At 44.6% G+C, this 26490-nt stretch overlaps 2 protein-coding genes across 3 annotated transcripts; one reads left to right on the forward strand and one right to left on the reverse strand.

Annotated features, from left to right (window-relative positions):
- Positions 1–755: 755 nt before the first annotated feature.
- Positions 756–15392, forward strand: LOC132461265 (protein downstream neighbor of son homolog). 2 transcript variants are annotated; one of them, XM_060056314.1, is made up of 13 exons: positions 798–1388; positions 7007–7081; positions 7845–7874; positions 7954–8154; positions 9695–9873; positions 10358–10433; positions 10910–11012; positions 11491–11575; positions 11855–12061; positions 12412–12610; positions 12837–12906; positions 13177–13307; positions 14995–15392. In XM_060056314.1, the coding sequence occupies exons 1-13, from the start codon at positions 918–920 to the stop codon at positions 15136–15138; spliced, it is 1971 nt and encodes a 656-aa protein (XP_059912297.1). In that variant the 5' UTR covers positions 798–917; the 3' UTR covers positions 15139–15392. The 2 variants fall into 2 exon arrangements, with proteins under 2 accessions (XP_059912299.1, XP_059912297.1); XM_060056316.1 differs by lacking the exon at positions 7845–7874 and having other exon boundaries at positions 756–1388.
- Positions 15393–17406: 2014 nt separating this feature from the next.
- LOC132461266 (polycystin-1-like protein 3) lies at positions 17407–20380 on the reverse strand. Its single transcript, XM_060056317.1, has 3 exons — positions 20081–20380; positions 19222–19472; positions 17407–18774 (listed from the first exon to the last, which is right to left on the reverse strand). The coding sequence occupies exons 1-3, from the start codon at positions 20340–20342 to the stop codon at positions 17443–17445; spliced, it is 1845 nt and encodes a 614-aa protein (XP_059912300.1). The 5' UTR covers positions 20343–20380; the 3' UTR covers positions 17407–17442.
- Positions 20381–26490: the final 6110 nt, after the last annotated feature.

The following is a 26490-nucleotide window of genomic DNA, read 5'->3' on the forward strand; positions in this document are numbered from 1 at the left end:
TAAGTGGATATCTTTAATGACTGATATCGCTTCTAGGCAAACTAGACGCATGGGTTTGCCTTCGAATTCTATGAATTCTTCTCATCTTTCTTGACCGAGTTTTCTGTAACTCGATCAATTATTATTATTCTTTATTTATTTATTTTTTATTATTCTTTTTTTTATTATGTGCGGGCCTGACTGAGTGAGGATGTGGGCCGCACTGAGTGAGGATGCGGGCCACATGCGGCCCGTGGGCCGCCAGTTGCCCATCCCTGCTCTAGGCGCACCGACCAGTGGCCGCTGGTCGATCGCGAAAAAACACCCCAAAGTAGCACCAAAAACCACCAAAAACCTTCACCCAACCATATATACAACATTTACCGCAAAAAACTATGAAAAAGGTTCGCAAAAACGTCCCAAAATCGCTCTCACACGCGCTCCGCAAAACTTACTTCTTCCGCTCAATCAGAGAGAGAGAGAGAGAGAGAGAGAGAGAGAGAGAGAGAGAGAGAGAGAGGGAGAGAGAGTGTGTGTGTGTATCTTCAATTTATCTGTTTAAAGGAGATACTGGACTTTTTGTACACTCTTATCCACATTTGACTTTCTATTGAGTATTTAATAATTTGATATTTGTATGTATTACAAATACAAATGTATAAATAGGGTTAGGGTTAACCCTTACCCTTACCCAAAGCTTTTAATCTTAAACAATATCAAATGCCTGCTTTGTCAAACTCTAACAAAAGGGATGACTACATCGCGTCGTTTTGGCTCCTCCGTCCTTGACGCGTTTAATGTCACTACGCAGGACGCTGACGTCATCGCGTTACGCGCCAAATCCATTCGTTCATGGGAGCTATACACAACAGCTTCTTTCAGCCCCGTACTTTTTACACTGCATTTCGGGCAGAATAACGTCGATTAACATCAAAAACATGTCACAACAACCGGGCTATTCGCCCAGCTTCAAGCGACCAGCGGAGATAATGCGACTGAGGCGGAAGAGAACGCAGGGTGAGAGCCAGGGGTCCTGTTCCAGTCAGCGGGGCGCCGCCGCGTTCGTACCCAGGGACAGCGACCCCTCGCCTGGGTGCGTCCGGCCCTTCTCCCCGGGCCCGCTGCTGACCCTCCAGAACCGTTCCGGCGGAGGGGTGAAACGCCGGAACCCATTCGCCAGTATTGAAAATACGTGCAACAGCGCGAAGAAAAGACTTATTATTTACAATGATGATGAAAAGGAAGAAGATACGGAAAGTGTTGTTCTTGGGGTAGCGGAAACTACAAAGATTATGGACGGAGGGACTTCAAAGATGGCGGATGGCGAGTTGTCAACAAATAAGGTTCTGCTTTTGAGTGACAGCTTGGTGGAGGCGCAGCTGCAGGGGATGCAACATACCTTCAGCAAGGTGAATTCAATTTAGAATAATCTCAAAAATGTCTCCCCTTTCAATGTTGCATTATAAATGTGTCTTGTTAAAGGATATTATTGTTTTCATATTAAAACATTGTAAAGGCAAATGTGAAAAGATCATCCATTTACGTCACGTGTAGATATATGAAATATGATATAACACAGAGTTCAGGGAAATGAGTAGTAAGCAATCCTAATTCAAACATCAAACGGCATGAAAAAACTGTCAAAAAGTTAAAACTAGACAGTTTAAGGTGCTAAATATATCAATGGAATATATTTATTTGCCGAAACCCATGGAACAATAACACACGAAAGATGACCACAGCAGAGATATTGACTTCCGTCAAGTTGGAAAGAAATTGCCAGATTCGGAGTTTGCGGTTCAATAGATCACTGAAACATCGTTGCGACACAAATGACCCCTCTAGCTAAATGTAGTAACTTATGGTGCGTTCCAGAGCCCATCCAAAGCAATGGGATGTGGGACTTATCCTACCTGAACTGTACTAGCTCCTACTTGGTGAAGTGGGGGTAGGTCGATCACCCCCGAGTTCGATAGTAGGAGGTTCCACTTCGACGGTGGGATGTTCCACTTCGACAGGCATTCCAGTGCACTTTTCTTAGTTGGAGGTAGGATAAGTCCCACGTCCCACTGGTTTGGATGGGCTCTGGGACGCACCATTAGAGAACCAGCTACAACCTTGTTTTCATCCAAACGAGCCGTCTTTAGAGAACGGTGAATTGCATTGGCTTCCATGAGCTGTCGGCTTTCAGCCGCGAGCTTAGGGACCGTCTGCAAAGTAGGGTCTCCATATAGAGGCAAGGCCTCTATATGGTCCTCCTATTACAACCTTTACTTTTGAAAAATATGTCTCCGCTTATTTGTAAGGATTTTTTTGTTGAGCACAATTTCAATAGCTAATGTTGACATCGTCCCAGCCAAAGAGTATTGGTATTAATACCTCATTCATTGTCAAATAATCCATAATAATTCAAATCGGGTTTTGTTGTGGGTACAAAATTAATCTTGAAGAACACTCGTCCCAAGCGTCCCCGGCGAAATTATCGTCTATGATTTGATGACTGATTTCAACGATCAATGATAGTAACCCACCACAAACTGTTCACAAGAAGTCACAAATATATAGTACTTTGCCATTATCAGATAAAGATTATTGGTGGCCAAGGGCCTCACTTTAGCGTCCTTCACCCATCCAGCAACAGCATATTGGTAGGCATCAGTGCTCTTGAACGCTTTCAAGATATCTCCACTGTATTGGGGAGGGGTTGTGGACTAAATAAATATATATGTCATGAAGATTGATTTGAGGCAAGCGTGAGGCCGATACTAATGGACTAAAAAAAACTAGGGGTAACTAATAAGGATCCGAGCCTAAAATCTCTGTCTCTCTCTAACATTCAGATGAGCGGTGTAGGCGGCCATACTTGGCGAGATCGGTCGTGCAAATGGCGGCGTTCCAGAAAACCTGACGTAGATGAACCGTATGAATTGTTGACTCTAGAGCCCCAAAACTTGCTACATAAAGGCATGGCCTCTATATGGTCTTACTACACCCATTACTTTGGAAAAATACGTATACTCGTATTTTTAAGGAATTTTTGTGTGCAATAATTTCAATAGCGTCTCGCCATTGTTGATTCTAGAGCTCCAAAACTTGCTCCATAAAGGCATGGCCTCTATATGGTCTTACTACAACCTTTTCTTTTGAAAAATGTATCGCCACCTGTTTTTGAGGAATTTTTATTTGGCAACAATTTCAGTAGCGTCGCCATTGTTGAATCTAGAGTTCCAAAACTTGTTCCATATAGGCATGGCCTCTCTATGGTCTTACTACAACCATTACTTTGGAAAAATATATCTTTTCTTATTTTGAAGGATTTTTTAGTTGATGCTGAAGACCCCACACAACCGAAACTATGGACCATGGTATTACAACAATATGCTGTTACATAGTAGGGATGGGCGTGAGGAATCGATTACTCGAGTACTCCTCGTTACAAATGAGATGTGCCGGGCACGGATGATGTCCTGTCGCTGGCGGCATCGGCTAACCTCTTCAGTGAGGGTGTCACGGGGGAGGAAGCCTCAAACGCTTTTGGGGAGGCCTCCCGCTCCTCTGCTCAGAGCTCTGGGCACAGCACAGAGGGTAACCCCATCGGGGCCGTCATCCGTACGGCCCTGGCTCGCCTGGGGCTTGATGCTCCTCAGGCAGACTTGGCTCAGCCTAGCGCCTTTTTCAGGCGCAGCCCTGCCACAGCCCCTTTCTCTGTCCCTCCTTCGGAGGAGTATTTAAAGGAGCTGCACGTCTGCTGGAAGGATGCCAAGGCTCTCCCCCGTCCTTCTTCCAGTGCTCGGGCCTTGGCTGCCATGCGGGATCCAGCGCAGTATGGGTTGGGTCGCATGCCACCCGTTGAGCCCGCCATTGCTTCCCTCATTTTAACCCCCGATCAGGCCTTGCGGCCGGATGCCAGGTGTCCTCGGCCCCAGTGCAGGGTCACAGACGACCTGCTCTCGAAGGCCTATGACGCAGCAGCGCGTATGGGGCGGATTGGCAATTCCCTCTCCCACCTAATGCTGGCGCTCTCGACCTCGCTGCAACAAGCTGCAGTTGAGCCGTCTACGCAGGACCTGAGCGATGCGTCCCTACAGGCCTTTGCCCTCATGTCCAGGGAATTGGGGCGTGTTATGTCCACCCTGGTCCAGACTCGCCGCCAGGTTTGGTTGGCTCAGTCGCCCCTGACGGAGGCATGCAGGAAGGCCCTCAGAGCCGTGCCAGTGGTACCGGGGGAGCTGTTTGGGTCAGCTGCCCTGGAGACGCTGGAGCGAGCTGCCCAAGCTAGGCAAACCAACCTGCAGCTGTCGGGTCTTCACAGGAGTGTGTCCGCTCCTGGCAGGCCTAGAGCCCCCCCGGCTGCCCACCGGGGCCGCTACCAGCCACCACGCTCTTACCCAGTACGAGATGAGGGCCTACGTAGGTCTCGGCGGCCCGCCCAGCAGCCCGCTGATAGCTTTCGCGCCCCCGCCCGCCCATCGCCCGGGCAGCCTCGGGCCGCGGAGCCTCACCGGTACCCCTCCAGAGCCGACAGAGGCCGGGGGGCCAGGCGCTAGGACCACGGGGCCGGTCGTCGGCTGTTTTTCCCAGCAGCAGATCAGTTACTGGGCTGCCTGTACTATAGACCCCTGGGTGGTTTCCACCTTAACCCGGGGGTACGAATTACAGTTCCGACGCCGGCCCCAGGCCTTCGGCCGGGTCAGGATGACAGTCGTCCGCGACCCGACGAAGGCCGCAGCTCTGGCCCAGGAGCTATCCGCCCTCCTGGCCAAGGGTGCGATCGAGCCAGTGGACCCTCAGTTACAACCCGGGGGGTTCTACTCGGCGTAATTTCTGGTAACCAAGAAAGACGGCGGATTCATGCCCATTCTAGACCTAAGGGGCCTGAACACGTTTTTAAAAGTTTTACCATTCCACATGCTCACCTCGGCGGACACCCTGAAGGTAGTTGCCAGGGGGGAGTGGTTTACGACCATAGACCTGAAGGACGCCTATTTTCATGTGCCGGTTGCGCCACACCACAGGCGCAGGGCTCTAAAGTGCGACCAATTTGGTCGCACATGCGACCTAATTTCTCAATGGTGCGACTAAAAAAAATCAGAGGTCGCACCGGTGCAACCAGCTGTTCAAAAAGAAAAAACCTCCAAGATAACCACCATTGCATGTCTTCGTGATATTATATATACAAATATTATATTATATACTATTATATTATGTATAGAGCTCCGGGAGTCGCAAACGGTAACATTCACTTTATCCTCCATGCTGCAGTTCACCCCGGACTGAACTGCACTGAGTTTGACGGTTGAACGCTGATTGGCTGTTACGTTACACATGTGACTCAGTGGCCACGCTGTTGAACGCGGATTGGCTGTCATCACGCAAAATTTGCGTCAAAGTTCAAATATTTCAACTCGAGCGAATTTGTTGCACCACAAATCCTCGTGAACGCGCTCGCCTGTGCACGCTGCACGGCGAAAGTGTTGCGCGATAAATCAAAACTTGTCGCCGGTTTTCTCTCGCAAAAAATTCGCCCGATACGCGTCTATACGTTCACTTTGTATGGGATCCTGTCGCCCCGTCGGGTTTGGTGTGAACACACAGTTTAGACAGAGAGAGTGGATGTGGAGGAGGGTGACCAGACATCCCCGTTTTGGGTGACCTGTCCCCGGTCAAAGTCCCCGCTCATAAATGGTATGTTGTGTATGAACTTATTTATCGTGTGTGTGTGTGTGTGTGTGTGTGTGTGTGTGTGTGTGTGTGTGTGTGTGTGTGTGTGTGTGTGTGTGTGTGTGTGTGTGTGTGTGTGTGTGTGTGTGTGTGTGTGTGTGTGTGTGTGTGTGTGTGTGTGTGTGTGTGTGTGGTAACGTTAAAGTAAGTTGTTTATCTGAACTGAAGACCTAACGTAACGTTATAAAAGTCAGTGGACGTTAACATTATGAAAATGTTTTCATATCTGTCATTAGTGACGCTGTAACGTTAACGTTAGCATGAGATTACCAGATGATGACATTGTATGTGGCTCTGTTTTGGAAGAGGGGGAGGTGGAAGACTGCTTTGGTAACATATGATTTTCCTGTAGGCATAGGAACATGAGACTGTTAAAAATAATAAATTAATTAATAATAAATCAATGGTTGATAGTTGTGTGTGTTAGGCTAACTTCTGTATTTTGTGTCGGGCTGTGTGGGTAACTAATGACTGTAGTAGTTATAAATGCAGACCATCTGATTAGCTGATGCCCTGAGTCATGTAGCCTATAATATTAATATACTCATATGTTTTGACTTGGTCATTATTATTAATTACATCTTGATGATATTTACGATATTTATTTATGATAATATTTAATGATTTTTCACAGCGTGTTTCACGGCATGTGACTGCAATTGAGGATAGTCCATAAGACATAGAGCCATGAGATGTTCAGTTTGAAGTTTCAGTTTAAAACACTTGCACTTTTAATTTAGATTTTCTTTTTATTTAATTTATCTTGAGATGTTTTTAGTTAGATTTCAGCTCAGTGAAGCACTTTAAGCACCAACATTTTTCAGTGAAATTACCTTTCTTGTGCAAACATTCAAATAAAGAACTTTATGTTGACCAGATTCTTAGTTCATTTACAAGTCAATAATGCCCATATGGGCAGCTATTTAAAAAACATGAACCTGTGAAACTGCAGTGTTGAATGCGATAGGTCGAAAATTTGGGTGCACCTAACATTTGCGCTGGTGCACCTAAAAAAAAAAGTTAGGCGCACCAGTGCAACCAGTGAAAAAAGTTAGTTTAGAGCCCTGCACAGGCGGTTCCTGAGGTTTGCCTATCGGGGCAGGCATTACCAATTCAGGGTACTTCCCTTCGGGCTTTCCCTCTCCCCGAGGGTTTTCACCATATATATATATATATATATATATATAGTAATGTAGACATATTGCAAATTAGTAAAAAAAAAATGGACAATAATGCTGCGGGTGTGATGGATTTTGTGATCACTCCATCACATTATTTTTCCTAACATCTCGTTCTCCCTTCTCAGAAGCGTCTGGACTTCTCAGAAGACGACTCCTTGTTTGACGAGGAAGAAGAGGCGGAGAAGATACCGTTGCCAAAGGTCTGTATCTGTTTTATTGATCGACCGATATATCGGGCCGATATTTGCATATATTTTATGGATTTACAGATTTCTTTAAAAAAATATATTACTTAATTTTCCTGGCATGATTTACTGACAGACAGTTCAATAAATGTTCATTTTTTAAATTGAGACTTGTAAGATATTTTTCTCATCATTGTGTATTTTTCATGATGTAAATTGAGAGAAGAAAAGCAGTATCGGTCATTGGCTAAGGCTGATGAAACGAAATCGTTATCGGCATCGGCCTAATCTGTCGATCCCAAATCTGTTGAATGCTTCCTCTGATTGTCAAAATCAATGTCTTAAAATCCCCCCATTAAATAACTGTAAAGTCATTGGGTTTATGCTTTATCGAACTTGGAACCTTTGGCCTGGGAGCAGAAGACCCGATCGATTAAATTGAGGACATTTGCAGAAGCTTTTATCCAAAGCGACTCACAATAAAACATTTATACGGGGAATGGGTTAACCTAGGGAGGTTCAGAACAGAAGGCGTTAGGCGGCCGCCTAAACTGTAAAGTGCTGTGGGAAACACTGACTACTACCATGACCCATACACCATCTCTCTCCTCTGAAAAACTTTCAGAGGCCCCAGCTCCAGAAGCAACTAGCGTGACCTATAACATCTGTTTGTTGCCGATGTAATTGTCCTACTGATTTCGGACATGCTTTGTTCCTGTTATGTGCTGTATGTAAATTTGACATTTGATGTGCCTTGTTTCTGTTATATGTACTGCAGAACAGGAACCTGCTGGAAATCAGCTTTATAGTGAGTCAGGTTTTAAATTGTAACTTTGTTACAAATAAAATCTCTCAACCCCCCCACCCCTCCCCTGAAACGCTTTCAGAGCCCAAGTTCCCGCAGCCAGGCCTCCATAGCGCCCCCTGTCTGCGTGGAGTACCCCGCGGACTGGAGCCTCAAGACCCGCGTCCTCTTCACCTCCCCGCTGGCCTTCTCCTGGGCCGAGAAACCCAAGGCCCAGGAGGAGGCTGCCGGCCTCGCTCAGCACTGCCGGGCCCAGCACTCAGCCATCCCACACAGCATGCAGGTACCGACCAACACAGTCCTAGTGATGGACAGAAGGGCCGAATTTATCGGATGATTCTATCACAGATATATCTGGATAGGATTTGAAGACTTCCGAAATGGAGCAGATTTATTTATTTATTTACACACAGCATACAGGTAACGACTAGGGCTGAACGATTTGGGGCAATAATCGAATTCCGATTATTTCGACCAATATTGCGATTGCAATTTAATCTGCGTTTATTTTTAATTCATTAAGTTCTTTATGTTCTGTATTATTCACTAAACATGCAATAATTTATTCTTTAGTATGACCAACACAACACTGGAAGCAGTCAACATATAAAAGGCAACCCGGGCAGCTGCACCGGTTGCACCGTCGATATTTACGCCATTGATTAATAATATCTTGACCATTAAATAAATGCCTTAAATAAATGCGGAATCTGTATCTCTCATAAAGAATATCGTCAGACAATGCCAAGGGATCGGTTCTGTCCCGAAAAACCCTCTGTCTCCGGAGAGACGCCTGTACAATAAGTGCGTCGAGGTCCATGGGAACACCCACTAATGGTGACGCCATTATCGGAGGAGGGGCTAGGAAGCTGCGCACGCCGATATAAGTAGCCGATCGCTGAAAAGCTGCTCCCGACCAGGTTTGGTTGCGAGCGTAAGTCACCATGGTGATACAGCGACGCTTAAAGAGATCGACTTTCATGGTACAGCTAACCCAGGCTTTCAGCTCAACATACCTCGCTAACCCTCTAATCGAGCTTCGTAGTATAGGCCCCTGTACTACTGTAGGGTTTGTTTCCCGGCGTTTCTATTGTTACCGGTCTTGCGTGTTCCAACGGTTTATTAGGTTTCTAATAAATCGCTGTCTAATCAATACTTCATTCACTGCCTCTTCCGTGGTTATTACAATATTATGAATAGACTGCTCTGTAAAAAAATAAATAATAATAATAATACCAGATACATTTTCAGTCGCACCGGTGCGCCCAAATAAAATATTTGGTCGCAGTACCCCGAATTCTAGGCGCATGTGCGCCCAAATTAGGCGCACTCTGGAGCCCTGTGATGATATATGATCATTTTTGGTTCTCTACCATTACATTTACAGTTAAGGCGTTAGCGACTGACAACGGTTAATACACACATTCACTCACCGAAGGCGGAGTCGACCCCTCAGGGTGACAGCCAGCTCGTCAGGAGCAGTCAGTGTGAGGTGTCTCGCTCAGGGACACCTTGACACTCTACGCTAGGATGAGTCGGGGATCCAACTAGCGACCTTCAGGTTACCAGTCAACTCGCTTTACCTCCTGAGCGAAGCCAACCTTGTTTTTTTAATGCAGTCTGCAACAGACTGTTCCTCCACAATCCGTATATCCATCCCCTTAGCTCTGATTGGTCAAATCTTAGCTCTGATTGCTCAAATCAGAGCTAAGGCTCGAGGTCAGACTGATCCGCAGCAAGAAACGGACCGCCGACTCCCGCAGGATTCAGATCTCTCAAAATCCTGAAAAACAGTCCCACAATGCACCTCTCTGTGTTCCCAGGAGCCGCGTTCGTGCTCGGAGCTGCGCTGCGCCTTCCAGCAGAGCCTGGTGTACTGGCAGCACCCCTCCCTGCCCTGGCTGTCGCTGTTCCCTCGCATCAACGCAGAGCGCAGCTTCTCAGGAAAGAGCACCCCCTGGGCTCAGGATCCGGTACTGCAGCAGAGCCTCATGAGCGAATGGTACTGCTCATGAATGAACGAATTACTGAATTTATACCGGCCTTTTCTTACCAGTGGCCGGTCAAAGCGCTGTACAATACTGCCTCACATTCACACACCCATTCATCCACACATACAACCATTCATCCACGCATTCACCCATGCATACATCGACGCCAGTGCCGCTAACACAAGGAGAGAGAGAGAGAGAGAGAGAGAGAGAGAGAGAGAGAGAGAGAGAGAGAGAGAGAGAGAGAGAGAGAGAGAGAGAGAGAGAGAGAGAGAGAGAGAGAGAGAGAGAGAGAGAGAGAGAGAGAGAGAGAGAGAGAGAGAGAGAGAGAGAGAGGAATGTGGTACATGACTGCTCTGGCTGGAAACTACATAGGTGTACAAGAGTGCAATGGGGGCCATAATACATATGTAAATGCTTTTATTTGGATCCAGAATGCTTTACTCATGAACGTGGCCCTCCTGTCTTGGTGTCCGTGTGTGTTTCCCGCTGAAGGTCTGCCAGTCTGTCCTCGCTCTACAGTCTGCTGAAGGCCAGACTCTGTCCCTACTTCTACCTCTGCTCCTATCAGGTAGGTGTTTGTGACACGACTGTATGGTGTGTTGTGAGGACAAGCTTGCAAAGTAAAGTTTTGTGTGTTCTATTTGTAACTGCATGTGTGTGGCAGACTGTGTGTCGAAGTTGTAACTGTGTGTGTAACCCCCCCCCATGTTCTGTTGTGTAGACAAAGTAAGATTTGTGTTTCATTTGTAATTGCGTGTGGATGTTATTGTGTGTGTGTGTTGCAGTTGTGTGTGTGTGTGTTTGCACATTTGTGTTTCATCCACTTTGGTATCCCATATGGTCTCTTACTTCCGGCATGCACCACATAATCTGTGCTATAAAAAGAGTCTGATATATTATTCTAAAAATAGTCCGATACATTATTCTAAGTGTCTGATATATTATTCTCGAAAGAGTCCGATATATTATTCTAAGAATAGTCTGATAAATTATTATGAAAAGAGTCGGATACAACTCGTAGTTAATTTCTTTGTGCATCCCCAGTTCACGGTGTTGTTCAGAGCAGCCGGTCTGAGTGGCGCCGACTCCATCACCGCACTGCTCTCCCCCACCACCAGGGGGCTGCGAGAGGCCATGAGAGCTGAGGGTAAGCCCCCGCAGCTCCACAGCAGTCACACACACACACACACACACACACACACACACACACACACACACACACACACACACACACACACACACACACACACACACACACGTACGTTATTCAATCGGATCTCTGATCCTCACCCTAACTTTAAAGGGGACATATTATACCACCAGGTGTGAGTGTGATAAGCCGTTACAAGCCATTTTGAAAATGTGCATCACAGGTGGGCGTGTCCAACTAGATGTATGACAGATAGATGAGCAACGTTTGCTACAGTCCACTGGGTAGGCTGGTAGACTGATCTACCCAGCACACCTGGGGGTATAATATGTCGCCTTTAACTCTGCCATTTTAAGGTGCAGAGCTGGCTGTGTTTTTGAGGTAGATCTTATCTTAGGACATACGACTGTTTGGGTTCTCCAGGTAAGCTGTTGTTGTTGTTGTTGACCCTTGGCTCCTTCTCCTGCTGCTCCAGGTATTGAGTTCACGCTGCCCCTAGTGGAGGAGCACAAGAAGAGCAAAGAGCGGCACCACAACAACACCCCCAAAGACAACACAGAGTACGTCTCTGTCTGTCTCTCTCTCTGTCTCTCTCTTTCTCTCTGTCTTTCTCTCTCCCCTTCCCCTCCTCTCTCTGTCTCTCTTTGTCTCTCTATTCCTCCCTCCTGTCCCTCTATCTCGCTCTGTCTCTCTCTGTGTCTCTCATCCCTCTTTCCGTCACTCCCTCTGTCTACCTCTCTCTCTCTCTGCCTCTCACACTCCTTCTCTTGAACCCTCAGAGGTCAAAGGTCACCCAGTCTCCCCTCAACATTGGATGTGTTTCATTGTTTCTCTTCCAGGTCCTCAGAGTCGAGGTCAGGGGACCGGGGTCAAAAGGTCGTCATTGACGGGGAGAAGTCTGAACAACGGGGGGCGGCGGGAGGCGGTTGCCATAACGATGACGTCGACGACGATGACGATGAAGACGACGACGGGGGCTTCTCGTGGCTGATGGAGATGGGCGTCCAAGACAAGATCAAGAAGCCCGACAGTCTCTCCATCCAGCTGTACGTTTGTCTATTATTCATGTTGTTTAATTCAGAATAAAATAGAATGAATGCGTTTAAAATCAAACGTCACAATGTGAGTGTCTCTCTCTCTTTAACTCTCTGTCTCTCTCTTGTCCCATTGGACTAAACTAATTGCCTGGACTTACTCTCTCTCTCTCGTTCCATTGGTCTAACCTCCCGTCCTATCAGGCGTAAGGATCCTCTGTCTCTGTCTCTCTCTCTCTCTCTCTCTCTCTCTCTCTCTCTCTCGCTCGCTCGCTCGCTCGCTCGCTCGCTCTCGCTCGCTCTCGCTCTCGTGTGTCCCATTGGTCCAACCTAAATGTGTATCCTTCCTCCTGTCTAATCAGGCGTAAGGACCGCCACGCCGTCTCCCTGGACCACCTGCCGGACTCGGTGGTCCGTGTCGAGGGTCCACACACCTTCACCCTCATCAACTTCCTCATCAACTGCAAAAGTCTGGTGGCGGTGTCGGGGTCCCAGGCCGGCCTGCCCCCCACCCTGCTGGCCCCAAACGCCTTCAAGGGAGCCAGCATGATGACCCTCAAGGTGGGGGGAGTGAGGAGAGGGAGAGGGAGGCAACGCAATCTTTGTTTTTTTCACTCATTCACACGTTCAACTGTTTTTCGTTTTTTTAAATGTGTTTTGATTCCGTTCAAAGCAACGGATTCTCCCATTACTTCTATGATGAAAAGATTCATTTTCCATCTTTCGTCTTTCCTGTCACTCTCACTCCCTCTCACCCCCTCACTCTCACCCTCTCACCCCCTCCAAGGCGCGCAGTGTCAACGTGAAGACCCAGGTGCGATCCACCTTCCAGGACGTCTGCAGCCTGGAGCTCACAGGTGAGGAGAGAGAGAGAGGGGGGGGACGGACAGACGGACATAGGGACAGACAGACAGACAGACAGAGGGGGAAGGGACAGAGAGAGGGGGGAGAAACAGAGAGGGGAGAGACAAGGAGAGAGATGGGGGGGAAGTATTTTCTTGCCCTCTGGGGGCTAGGGTCAGGGGGGCCGCCATAAACACTGCCCGCTTCGCCCTTTGAGACTGTACTTGTGATTCAGGGCCTTACTAATATAGTTGAGTTTAACATGTCCCCCCCCTCCTCTCCAGGCCCCATCCTCCCCTCCTCGCTGCATGCCGTGACCCGCCTCCTTCGCCCTGCCCAGCGAGGGGGCTTCTCCGCTGCGCTCTACACCCACGCCCCCACCGCCGTCCTCAACACACACACCGCCCGCGATTCAGTAAGGACCGGCTTTGGCAACGCCAAACACCGAGCACGTTTCAGGGTCCGTCCGACGGATTTTGCTTTGGATCGAAGTTTCGCTTTTGGATCGAAGTTTCGCTTTTGGTCCGAAATTTCGCTTTCTCTTCCCCGCTTCGTGTTTTATTTCAACCAATCACGTCGCTGGAGGTGTATGCAAGCGTGCATTTGCCTAAAAGTGACCCGATATATAACTTTTCGCAGTGGGGAAGAAGAGCGAAAACGTTTTGTTTTGTGAGATAGACTAGACTACTATATTCAACAACTATTTATTAAACACTTAATATTAAATAATAATATATAATTAGTAAAATAAGCAGCTTTTCAAAATAACAGTATATTATGTGAAATTTTAACTATAAAGATAAATAACGTGCCTGAACAGCAGTGTCAGAATAATAGGAACAAGAACAGTCATATTTTGAATGCAATTTCAACTTTGAAAGTATTCTAAACTAACTATTATTATAAAAAAATAATGGAAGAGGTAGTTACGGTGGCAGCCGTGTGTTGCTTAAGCTGTAAAGCGCTGTGAGAAACCCTGGCCTACAGATCAGTACTGTGGATCGACCACTTCGAAAATACAACATATAATCCTCTTCTGAACGCATCCAGTGGGGGCATGTCTTCATCTCCCTCCCTCTTTAATATTGAGGGTAGTAGTTAAGCAGTTCCATTAGGAGGAGACTATTACACCCAGCATGTAAGAATGAATTCTTAAAAGTCTTTTAGTCCATCTCCCATAAGACTCTGTAACACAACTGTTATATGCGTTCGGCTTAGCTCAGGACGTAGAGCGGGTCAGCTGGTAACCAGAGGGTTGCTAGTTGGATCCCCAGCTCTTCCTAGCTGGGTGTCGAGGTGTTGCTGAGCAAGACGCCTCATGCTGAGCTCCTGACCAGCTGGCTGTCGCCCTGAGGGGTTGACTCCGCCGTCGGTGTGTGCGGTGAAAACGGTGAATGTGTGCATTCACCGTTGTAAGTCGCTTTGGATAAAAGCGTCTGCTAGATGCAGTTAATGTAAATTGTATGAAACATGGTGCTATCACTCATCATTAATCACTGTAAATAATTTGCACTTTCCACTAAAAGTGGAAAAAAATGTCCACTAAAAGTGGAAAGTGCACATGCTCCAGTACTTATTCTTTATTGAAGGAATCTTACCCTAACCCTAACCCTCAGCTGTTGTCTAATCCATAAGCCACTTTCACACTGCACATATCCGTCGACGGATGACAGAGGTATTGTTTTTTTTTGGCATATCCAATTCCGTCCGGGTTGTATTACAAAGGCAATTTCATTGGCCATTGTATTTGCATAACGCGATCTGATTAGCCGACGGATCCGTCTCTGCCTGAAAAGTTGAACATTTCTCAACTTTTGGACGCAGGCAACGGAACCGACTGAACAGATGGACCCACAATGCATTTCGAGAGCGCCCCTTGCAAAGTCAATGAGACGGACAGATGCAGTGTGAACGCGGCGTTAGGCATGCCCTATGTGTATCTGCCCCTATGGCATTGTAATCAGTGTTTATGTATGTTTGCTGGACACACTATAACTTTATTTATTTTATTACTGCATTTTTTTAAATTCCATGGGATGCTCTAACCAGTCAATTGCTCATAGATGGGATGAAATAAAGTTCTTATCTCCCTCCCTCTCCAGGTGGGTGAGGCTGAGGGTGCTGAGCTGGCCTCCTGCGGCCTCCACCCCACCAGTGTGCAGCAGCTCCAGCAGCCCCCAACTCTGGGAAAGACTTCCCTGAGGCAACTCCATATGAGCAACTACAACTACACCTGGCTGAGCTGAAAGTGTGTGTGGGAGACTGTGTGTGTCTGTCTGTGTGTTAGACTCTGTGGAATTGTATTTCAGTACTTGAATAGTGTGGTAGTTTTATAATAATTTGTCCATCTCTTGAATATATTTCCTAGTTTATATTGTGATCTGATTTGAGTGTCTATTTTAAGCATAACATATTATGAAATAATCCTAAATTGTCAGAAAACACCACGTTTTAACTTTAAACAGCTTTTTTATCAAATGAAATAAACAGCTGACCATAACCATTGGGCTGTTTTTGTATTAAATATATTTTGCATACCTTAAATTTTCCAAATGATATTGAAGGTGAGTAGGCGTTCCCACCTAGATGTGATGGATATAGATGAGCAACGTTTTCTACAGTCCACTGGTTAGGCCTGTACACTGATCTTTCCAGCATACATCTAGGGGGACACGCCCACTTGTGATGTCAGAATAGGCAGTTTTTAAAATAGCTTGTAACGGCTAATCACACTCACACCTGGTGGTATAATATGCCACCTTTAAAGGGGACCTATTATGCTTTTTGACTTTTATGACCTATAAACGTTATAATGATTGATAGTCATGTTTAACCATACACAAAAAACGGTGTAGATTTTTGGGAAACTCTTCCTCTCATCTGGGCGCTTTCAGCCTTCTCTGTCAACGCTCCGTTTCGTCCTTCTCCACCCCCTCGCCCCCCTCCTGCCAACTCAACTCCGTTGTGATTGGTTACCTTCCTTGGAGCGTGCACGCGGGCAGATTTGACCAGGCATATGGGGGCGTGGCAGGAGTACGTCTACGTAGATGTTTCCCGGAAATGTGAACAAGTGAATCGCAATCGTTGTCCCGAGTGTTTAGCGCTCTGCACAGCCACCCCAGACTGTCAGCAGGGAATACGTTGAAATGCATGTACGCCATTATTTGACACTTTTGTATGGTTAAACATGACTATCAATCATTATAACAACGTTTATAGGTCATAAAAGTCGAAAAAGCATAATAGGTCCCCTTTAAATGTTTCATTGGGCTTCCCGAGAATTGTTTGCTGGGTTAGCATTTGGTTATCCAGTAGCCGCTTCCACTGACTTGCACAGGGACATTAGCCTAGCTCCTGTTCATGTCATTACAATACGCTTTTAATTACTTTACAAAAATGTGCAATCTGTTCCGCAAAGTACCTTATTGCCAGTAACACAGCAAAATTGTAGCATGTCTACAAACAGTTAATTCGGCACTGTTTTCCATTCAACCCAGATGGTAAGTTGGTCTAAAAGTTGTATATAGGATCCCGTCTTACTGGCCATAAACATGTCATCGTCACATAATAAGGAGCTAGGCTATCATAACTCTGCAAGTCAGTGGAAAGCAAATGCTAATCAAAAGCTATAGTCAGTTACTAGGGATGTCTATCACTTTTTCACTTCCAATGCCGATTTCAGTCCCTTACTCATTACTCTTGAGCAAATTACATTTATGGAAGCACTTTGCTCATGATGGCCAATTAGCCGTCTAAAAAAACATACTAAAGAAACGTCTAATGGCATGAATCAAGTGAAAAGTAATGCAACAATGTAAATTGTTACCTAACCAAAGTTAAATGGTTTGAAACAAAGTGAAGTTAACAAATAGCTAAAGTGAAAAAGTTTAAATACATTTGAGATAAAATATAGAATTGCTGAGCTGTAAAGCTGGTTTGCAATTGTTGAAGTGTGCATGCGTGATCCCTTGTAACCAGGAAAAGTGCCACTTGAAGCTCTGTCTCTTAATGTAGAGAGGCGGAGGAGCAAGTTCATTTAAACACAAGCTTTACATAGTGGAAATCATGCATGTACTTAAAAGTGGCAATGATAGTACCTAATTTGCGTTGACAAAGATTTATGGCCCGATTGTTTGGACTGGGACCAGGTAGTTCAGCCATAATTAAACCATATCTGCACTGAAAATTACATACTCCTTGAAATGGCCCCTAGTGATGTCAGTTTAAAATCTCAGCGACTTATAGATTGACGGCAGAACTAGGAAGTTTGGGGTCGGCTTAGCTCAGGAGGTAGAGCAGGTTGACTTGTAACCAGAACCTAGCTAGTTTAATCCCTGGCTCCTAGAGTGTTGAGGTGTCCCTGAGCACCTCACTCTCCACTCCTGAGGAGCTGGATGTCACCCTGACACTCCAACTCCGCCGTCAGTTTGTCAATGTGTGCATTAACCGTTGTAAATCGCTTTGGATAAAACATAATGCAGGTTTGAATGAAAACACAAGCGACAACATTCAGAAACAGTTCAATGTTTTATTTGAGACACTGCAGGAAATTACCAGTTCCAACAGTTTGGAAGATGGTCAGAGCGAGGTATAAAGGGAACGTTACACGGTCGCTGCTTTAGATCACCGTTGCGGGGAAGCAGCGATGGAGGGTTTCCCCGTCGCTGCCCATTTGAAGCACTCCCCGGGTGAGGCATCGATTGAGGGTTCCCCTGTTTCTGACCAACTGGAGCACTCGGGTGAGCCATCGATGCAGGGATCCCATGTTGAGGACTAATTGGATAACTGTTTGAGGGCAGCATCCATGGAGGAATCAATTGTTGCTGCACATTTTGATCACTGTTTGAGGATTGAGGCTTTAGACTAGGATGCCACTGTTGCTTCCCATTTGGAAAACTTTCAGATTGAGGAATCGTTGAAGGATTCGACTGGAGTAATGGGTCGAATGGGGTCAGAGATGGATAAGATGGTGCAATGGCACCAGCTGGCTGATGCGCCGCCGTTGCCGGATCAGTCATCGTGGTTTGGGGGCCTTGGAGTTGGTAGTGGGGACTTGGGGCAGAGTATCGTTGATGCTGCGGCACAGTTAGATCACTGCTGAATTTAGGCATCAAAAGAGGATTCCACGGGTGCTGCCAGTAAGGATTACCATGGTACGGAGGCATCGATAGAGGATTCCACTGGTACAAGTCTGATTGTTTAGTGTCAGCAGCTGGTGGAGTCGTTTCTGGTGGTCGTACTGTAGTCGTAGGTGCTGCCGTCTTTATTTGGGGATGATTGACCATGTGGGGCCAGTATGGAAAACCGTGGTAAGGAGGCATCAATAGAGGATTCCACTTGTACAAGTCAGATGGTTTCGCAGCTGGAGGAATCATCTGTGGCAGATCTTTGCCTTTTATTGGCGGATGTGCAGCAGTCGTAGGGGCTACAGTTGAAGGGGGTGCCTGGGGAGGATTGAGTTTTCCGTGCCCATAGGGATTACCTTGGTAAGGAGCCAGCAAGGCAGGATTCCACAGGTTTTGGTATAATGGAATGGATGGCATTAATGGCGGATGTACTGCAGTCGTAGGGGCAGAAGTCGTGGAGGGGGCAGTCGGTACCTGGGGAGGATTGACCATGTGGTGCCAGTTTGGATAACCTTGGTAATTAGGCATCATTGCAGGGTGCCAGGGGTGCTGGTATAATGGAAAGGATGGATCAGCTGGCGGAGTGGCAGTAGTTTGTGGCGGCTCTTTTGCCTGAACTGGCGGATGCGTCACAGTTGGTATCTGTAGTGGATGGACTACTTGTTGTTGCCCCTTAGGACTGGATGTCTGAGCTTTGGGGCAAGAGAGCATGATGGGAATTCCTTGCCAAAGCATTGGCAGTAGGTATCGTCCATCCTATGGAACAAAAAACGTTAATTTGAATCGTTGGTGGGGGGAATAGAATAGAGCAGGGTTTTCAAAGTGTGAGAGTGGGATTTCCCCCTAGGGGGCGCCAGAGGGCTTCAGGGGGGGCACGACGTGAGGAAAAAAAAAGATTAAGACTCACTCATTGAAACCACTAAATTATAGAGGAGCCACAAAGGAGGCTAACTGGCAGTTAACATATTTTCACAAGGATAAAAATGTAAAGAGGTTTAAAAGGTTGTTAAAATGTGTAAAATGATTAAATTATCCTCAAAAATGCACGATGATGATTAAAATGTGTAAAATAACCAAATAATCTCTCAAGACAACGATTTTGGAAATGTTGGGGGGGGGGGGCGCATCTTTCAATTTATTCTCTGATCACTCTCAGATTTCGAAAACCCCTGGTCTCGAGCACCAGAAAGACATTAACATTACCTTCTCCGTGATTTTACAGCCGTCGTACGGCACGGTCAGCTCAAGCCCAGCAGAGTCTTGGTTAACCGTGTAACCACAGGACTCGGGGACACTGGCGAGAGGAAGTGCCGCGCTGCTTTTGTCGCCTTGGGCCAACGCCAGCTGTGACGCCCCGGGTTCCTTCGCTAGGAGCCACATCTGGTTCGGGGCACACTGGCAGGAAGGCTCCATGCTGCTCCACTGCCTCATGGCCCTGGGATCTAGAGGAAGGCCTTCAGACAAACGTTGAAGTTAAGATGATGTTTATGTTGTAGGGCTGAATGATTGATCAGATTCTAACCGACATGGCGATGTTAATAAGCGCGATTTGCGAAGTCTGCAATTATTGTTTTTAAGTTTCATATTTCTCTTACTTTTAGAATTCAATAGTTAAATAAAGTTGTCATAATATAAATTAATCTCAACACATAGGCCTGGCCTAAAGGAAAGGGCAGTTTAAATGTTGACTGCTTCTAATGTAGTGTTGGTCATACTATAGAATGATTTATTGCTTGTCTAGTGAATAATACAGAACATACGAAACTTAAGAAAAGGTTCAGCCCCATTATACTGTACGAATGATCTATCCAAGTATAAAACTGTTAGCCATTTTACTCTTTGGTTAGTCTCCTTTAAAAGCTTGAGGAATGCCCCCATCTGGTGTTGACCAGTGCTAGTGAAAATTAATACTTTCAAGAAGTTTCAACACTGATTATTTTAGTAATTAGTATTTTTTTTTTTTTAATTACATAAATAGCAGCCATTAACCCCATAGAAAAAAAATAGCCAATGGGAAAAAGAAGAAAAGTTGACAAAAAAAAAACAATTGATCTACTCAAACCTGGTGATCCTTCTTGGAAATCCGATGCATCTTCAGTGAAGGGAGACTTAACAACATCAGGCTGGGCTCCATTTTGGTCAAAGAAGTTGCCAAACAGAATCTTCCCCTCTTGATAATTTGCCTCAGGGTCCACACTTCTGTGGAAGGCTTTCCTCAAACTGTGTGATTGAGTACAGGACACCAGACAACATAGTACCGTCGTTGCCAATGCGAAGACTAAAGAAGGCCTGGGCCACGTCTTAATTGTTCTTCTGTACGCCATGCTCCTTGAAAACTCTGCTATGCATCGAGTGTGAGAGCTCCACACATCGTATTTGTATTTATCTCCTGCCGTAGACTAGCCAATCAGAGTCCATCGGTGGTTAACCATGTTCCTCGTGATAGGCTCACGAGGGTTGGGCGCACCTGGAAACAATTACTTAAAGTGGACATACTACCATACTAGTTTGAATGCCAGAATAAGATGTATGTTCCAAAACATAGTATGTAAAATGGATTTTGACAAAAATACCAGGTTGTTGGTAAGATACGTCACATAGACGGAGACCGTGAAAGTAGATTTCTTAAAGGGAAGTTTTGGCATTATCCCATTGAGCCACTGATAAACCTGAACTGCAGACTCATTCACAGGGTTAATATTGTCTATAGATATATATAACAACGTCTATATAACATCTAGAAAACTCTAAGCACACATTTCTCAAGTGAATTAAGGGCTTTCTTAAAAGCAAATACATGAAAAAAAAAAAATATTCTGGGGAAATTAAACATCGGTAGTCAAGAACACTAACGGAAGAAATATAACTATGACAGAATTAATTATGAAGGAAAAATGGTTAACGAAGAAGTTCCCCTTAATGCCATAGCCCTACTGTGTCAGATTCTTGGAAAATATTGAGCCGTAATGTTGATTGCCTGATGAATTTCAGGTGCTGTTTAATGTTGTGATTCTTAAATGAGTGGCAATGACAGTATGTCATGTTCTGCTTTTTCATATTGCTCTAATCAGGATTCGAACTCTCAACCTGGGATCACCAGTACACGGCATTATCCCGTTGAGCCACGGACATGCCTGTAGCCTACTTCATGAAGCCTCATTCACATTGGGAAAATATCGATTGATAAGCACACAACATCAAGAAAACTCCAAGCACACATTTCACAAGAGAATTAAGAGCTTTCTTAAAAGAGTACAGATCGGAAAAAGGGCACTGTTAATGGTATCCACCTAATGATAGCCGTATGGTAGTTATACAATAACAAAATTGTCATTTAGGCAAAATGGGTTGAGACTGTGGACGTTTGGCTTTTCAATGAAATTGTGGGAAAAGTAAACATTTTTAGAGCAGGAGACCCGGATGAAAAAGATGCATCTGATTTTAGAGATTAATATGAAGAAAGAATTTTGAGTCCAGGTCAATCTCGTAAGAAGAAATAAGGCTTTTTAAAATAGTGCCACCTTCGGGTGCAGTACCACAATTTGGGTTTATTAGTAGTGGGGGGTATTGGTATCCACCTAATAATAGTCCAATGTTTTTTTTATACAATAACAAAATGGTCATATAAGAAAAATGGGCTAACTGCTCCAACTTTATCTGCCAATATTTCTCAAATGAAACTATGTAAAACAAATTCAGTTCAATGATTTTTGTGAGGCTTGGTCTAAAGATTTTATGTGGCGATTGTGGAATTTTTGATAGCCTGTGAATCTTTTTATTATGTTTAGCTTTAATATGAAATTGTGGGAAAAGTAAACATTTTTAGGGCATAAAACCCCGATTTTATAAATGCGTCTGATTCTAGAGATTAATATTCTGAAAGAATTTTGAGTCCAGGTCAATCTGGTGAGGAGAAATACCCAATCTGGGATCATTTTTATTAATACAAATGTAACTTGGAGGTTCAGGACTTATATGCAATTGTAGTTCTGTTGATTATATGTCGATTTCATGGCTATAATATTGATGGTACATTGTGGTCGTCCTCCTCATTGCAAGTCCACTGTAGTGGACTGCGTTGTTAAGTCACCTCAGCCACAAGATGGCGCTAAATAGACATATGTGAATTGCAGTTTGGCGAGGAACATTCAATATTTAAAAAAAGGGTTGAAGATGATGCATAATGCATCGTGTGTGTGTGTGTGTGTGTGTGTGTGTGTGTGTGTGTGTGTGTGTGTGTGTGTGTGTGTGTGTGTGTGTGTGTGTGTGTGTGTGTGTGTGTGTGTGTGCGTGCGTGCGTGTTGTTCTGCTCCAACACTTCATTCATTTTGTCCCATTAAATTACAATTAACAAAAGTAAGGATCCACAATTTGTTTTTTGTTAACTTAATTTTATTAAAATTAGTAATTGAATAGATCTACATCTATTTAGTAATTGTTACAATTTAATCGAAGGTCCATCACAATCATGCCATTCCATACTTTCAAAGAATGGGATTTTATAAATAAATAAATGACAAATCTAGATTTATCTATGGATTTGTATCCTGTGCTCAAGCTGTCCATAACACTCAATGATATGAGTAATGTGCGTGCGTGAGTGGATGAAGGCTTGTCTCAGCAGCCTCACTCACCCTGTTTCCCAATGTCAAGGAAGCATGCTCAACGGCCGCCCTTTTAAGGACGCTACGTCATAGAACGCCGACAAGCACTGTTCCAATGTTGAGGACACTCGAAAGCCGCGCCATTTATGCGTCCTTTGTTTTTGAGAATTCCGAGATTTTTCAAGGATGCATCGCTGCATCCTAGACGAGCCAAAACTACCCACAATCCTCTGCGTTCACTGGGCGGGTTCTTGAAAATGGCAGAGCAGTAGGCCTACACGTTCAAACGAAGTGAAGTTATATTAGTTTTCAGAAATATTTTGTGCCGTATTGCTTTTTATAGATTCATCATGTTAATGCAAATAATCAAGCCTAAAGACCTGTGCCACTTTTCAAACGTTTTTGCAACTTAATGATACGTTGCTATATTTTGCATGGACGTAGCTGGTGTTAAACACCACTGTCACCAATGTCAATTTACTCGCTCACAAGATTACATTATTTATGTATACCTATTTATATTTGTGTTGAATCGTTTTTTTTAGGGTCAGCCCAGCAAACGGAGGCTTTTGTGCGCCTTTGGGTGGCGCACAAACATTTGTTTACCGGTGGAAGGGATAGTGCCACTATCCAATGTTGTAAAATTAATGCACAACCGATCATTTGCAATGTTTGTAATTTTTAATGAACGTATATAATTGTATTTTATATGATATACTTATGTGTTCAAAGCACTGGTAGATTGTAGGCATATATAAATGAATGAATCAGATCAGTTAAATAATATATCCAAATATATTCACGTTTATCATCTCTTTCTTTGTCTTTTTCCCCCTGCATAATAGTAATCAACCGTACTGTAAATGTGATGCATGAATTAAGTTCTCAGACAATTTCACTTAGTTTTATAAAAATTGAATGGATTTTCCTTTTAATAGACAATTCGATCAACCACAACAAAGCTTTTGTGACTTCCCCAAAGAGGCTCCATGCGAAGGAGACATGACCGCATTCATAACAGACAAAAGTCAAATAAATATCGATCAGCTTGATTGCTGCCATGTTTTATTCATAAGCGCACATGTGTTTACAAGCGGACACACAGTATTAAAAAGCGGAAGCGCTTCCACACTACCAAGTCGTTCCCAAAGTCCGACGTTACAAACGCTAGGAAGCACTCGAGCTAGCACTCTAGTCTCATCTCCATAGGACGCGACTAGCAAGGACGCGTCCTAGCAAGGCTGCAGCCTTCACTTTGGGAAACAGCCATCGTCTGAGTCTGACTGGATTCTGGGGCTGGGGGAAGCTGCACACCTGTTGCTCGTTGACCAATCAGGGGTCAGCAGGCTGAACCAGCCGTCACCACCCACACTCTGGGCCTGCTTTTCATCACCCATACTTCCATACTAGTAGGAGTACCATACTATTGCAGATTTGATCTAAATCGAGATTCAAAATAGGTTTTGTTTCTCGCTTTTGATGCTACAATGCTAACAATGCTAAAGAACAAGAATATTTCTGCATCCGGTACGTCATGAAGTAGGGCGTGGCTAGGCTCCCGTGATGCGGAAGCATATCTCTCCTTGATGTTGCCCTGCGCCATTGAGCAGTTTACATAGGAATGAATGGCCGCCATTTTGGAACCCGGTGTCCATTCTATAATATGTCCATTGCTGTGTCTGAAATTGTGCAAACTTATAAGTGCACTTACATTGAGTTCACTTCATTATCCCTACAGTACACTTACTTATAGGCGCAGTACTCTCATTTCTACAGTGCACTGTCAAAACAGCCTTCGCGCACCTATACCAGAAATGAGTTTGCAGTTTGACGGTTCATCTTCTGTGGTATTTTTTTTTCTGCTTGATCATTTCCATAATTCGCCCATCAGTTTAATAGCTATCAATTTCAATCATTACATTTCTATCGATTTTATCTGTATTTATTTTAGCGCTGTATATTACTAATCAACTCAAATTGTAAAGATTTAGATTGGTGTTTTTTTCAACTGTTACAATGTCCTCCATTTTCAGATTTGAAATTCTCGGCCCCGCCGCTACATAGACAAGATGGCGGCCGTTGAGGGTGGAAAGTGTCCATCGGTCCACACTCAAGTTTTAGATAGTTTTGAGTGCGCCACCAAGGTACTTCCAGTGCACTGCGTTTTGGCACACTCTCAGTTTTTGCGCAAAATGCACTCAAAAAAGTAAGTGTAAGTATAGAAGTGCGCAATTTCAGACACAGCACATCATTTAAAGGAGCCTTCGAAATGGGATAGCCTTGACACGTCCCAGTGACGCATTTCACCTTCGAATGCACCGTTCGAAGGATGCGTCCCCTGAATTGAGACACAGCCTAATACACCCGAGTGACCGTCTGATGAAGACTGAAGTATATCCGTCGAAACATGTTAAGGTAAAGAAAATAACATCCACCAATATATGTGTCTGTGATAAAAGAAAAACAATAAATATTTATCTCAAGTGTAGACACAATGAATGCATTACAACTAGTTTCTGTTGTGTTTAATTTGGGATTTTGTAAATCCATTGATTTCGGTTGGAAGACTTATTGCTCCTTGACCGGAAATGGAAAAGCAGGCTGGTTGTAGTCTTTTTGCTCCGTTGTAGCCCTACTGTTGATACGGAGAACCAAGCGAAAAGACTACAACCAGCCCCCCTGGACTCTGCTGCTGCCGTGATCTTCTCCTCTAGCAGTAAGAGGAAGTAAACATCTGCGCAGATTTTTGAGTTAATTAGTTAATGTTAATAAGTTAATTTTGGGTTTAATTTTGGGTTTTGCATGGTAGCACGTGTTACTGAGATTTGTAGAGTAAAAAAAAATCGTATTTTCTTTTGTAATGCCTTACATACATTACCGCGTTACAGAATAAAGTAATTCATTACAGCAGGGTTCCCAAGTTGCAAAAACTCATTTCAGGGAGCTTCCGACACCCCACGCACGACGCCCCCTCCCTCTAGCCAACCCCCCCCCCCCACACACACACACACACACACATACACACACACGCGCACACGCACACACAATCCACCGCAAATCCCCAGTAAGTAAGAGAGATGACTGGGTTAGTTTTCACCAAAACTTTACTCAGATTTTAAACCACTGCAAGCAATAACATACTGGGCTATATCAAAACAGAAAACGCTAGGCCCACAAAACAAAACATAAATACCTTGCCCTGGCAATGTTTGTAAAAAAAAAAAGGTGTTGGCTTAGGCTTGTTCTTCACAGGTAGGTGCATGATGCCTACAGTTCCACTCACATCAGGTTATCAACAAACTGGTTGAAAAACATCAACGAAAAAATGTCACAGATAATTAATATTAAAGAACAATGAATGAATAGCAGAACTATTTTTTTTAATTGTACATACAGGCCTGTATGGGACTTTTCCCTTTTCTTTGCCTTTAGTATTTATTTTCCAAGTCCTCACACGTCCATTGTAGCTCTCGTCACAACACAAAGACACAGGTTGGCTTCTTTCAAAACAGGCGTTCTTTAATGGCACTCTACTCCTTCACGCCGTGAAAACTATCACAAATAAACATAACAAAACGGCACATCAGCAAATGATACAGTATTAACATATGAACGAAATAAAACAAATATGACATTAATTGGCACGTGAAAACGACATGCATAAAACAGGAAATATACTGCATTAAATGGCAAGATAAAATACCTCGCTGGCCGCTTGTTGTGAAAAGAGGTTCTTTAAAGTTTCTTTTACTGTCCTTGTTTCTTGGCCGTCTGCTTTAACTTCAGAGGCAAACTTATAACAATAACGCTGCACTTAAAGTGTAATTCCGGCGCAAATTGAACCCAGGATCTTTGTTTTGGCATGAAA

The sequence above is a fragment of the Gadus macrocephalus genome, chromosome 7 (genome assembly GCF_031168955.1).
Source record: "Gadus macrocephalus chromosome 7, ASM3116895v1".
In the NCBI taxonomy this organism is placed as follows: Eukaryota; Metazoa; Chordata; class Actinopteri; order Gadiformes; family Gadidae; genus Gadus; species Gadus macrocephalus.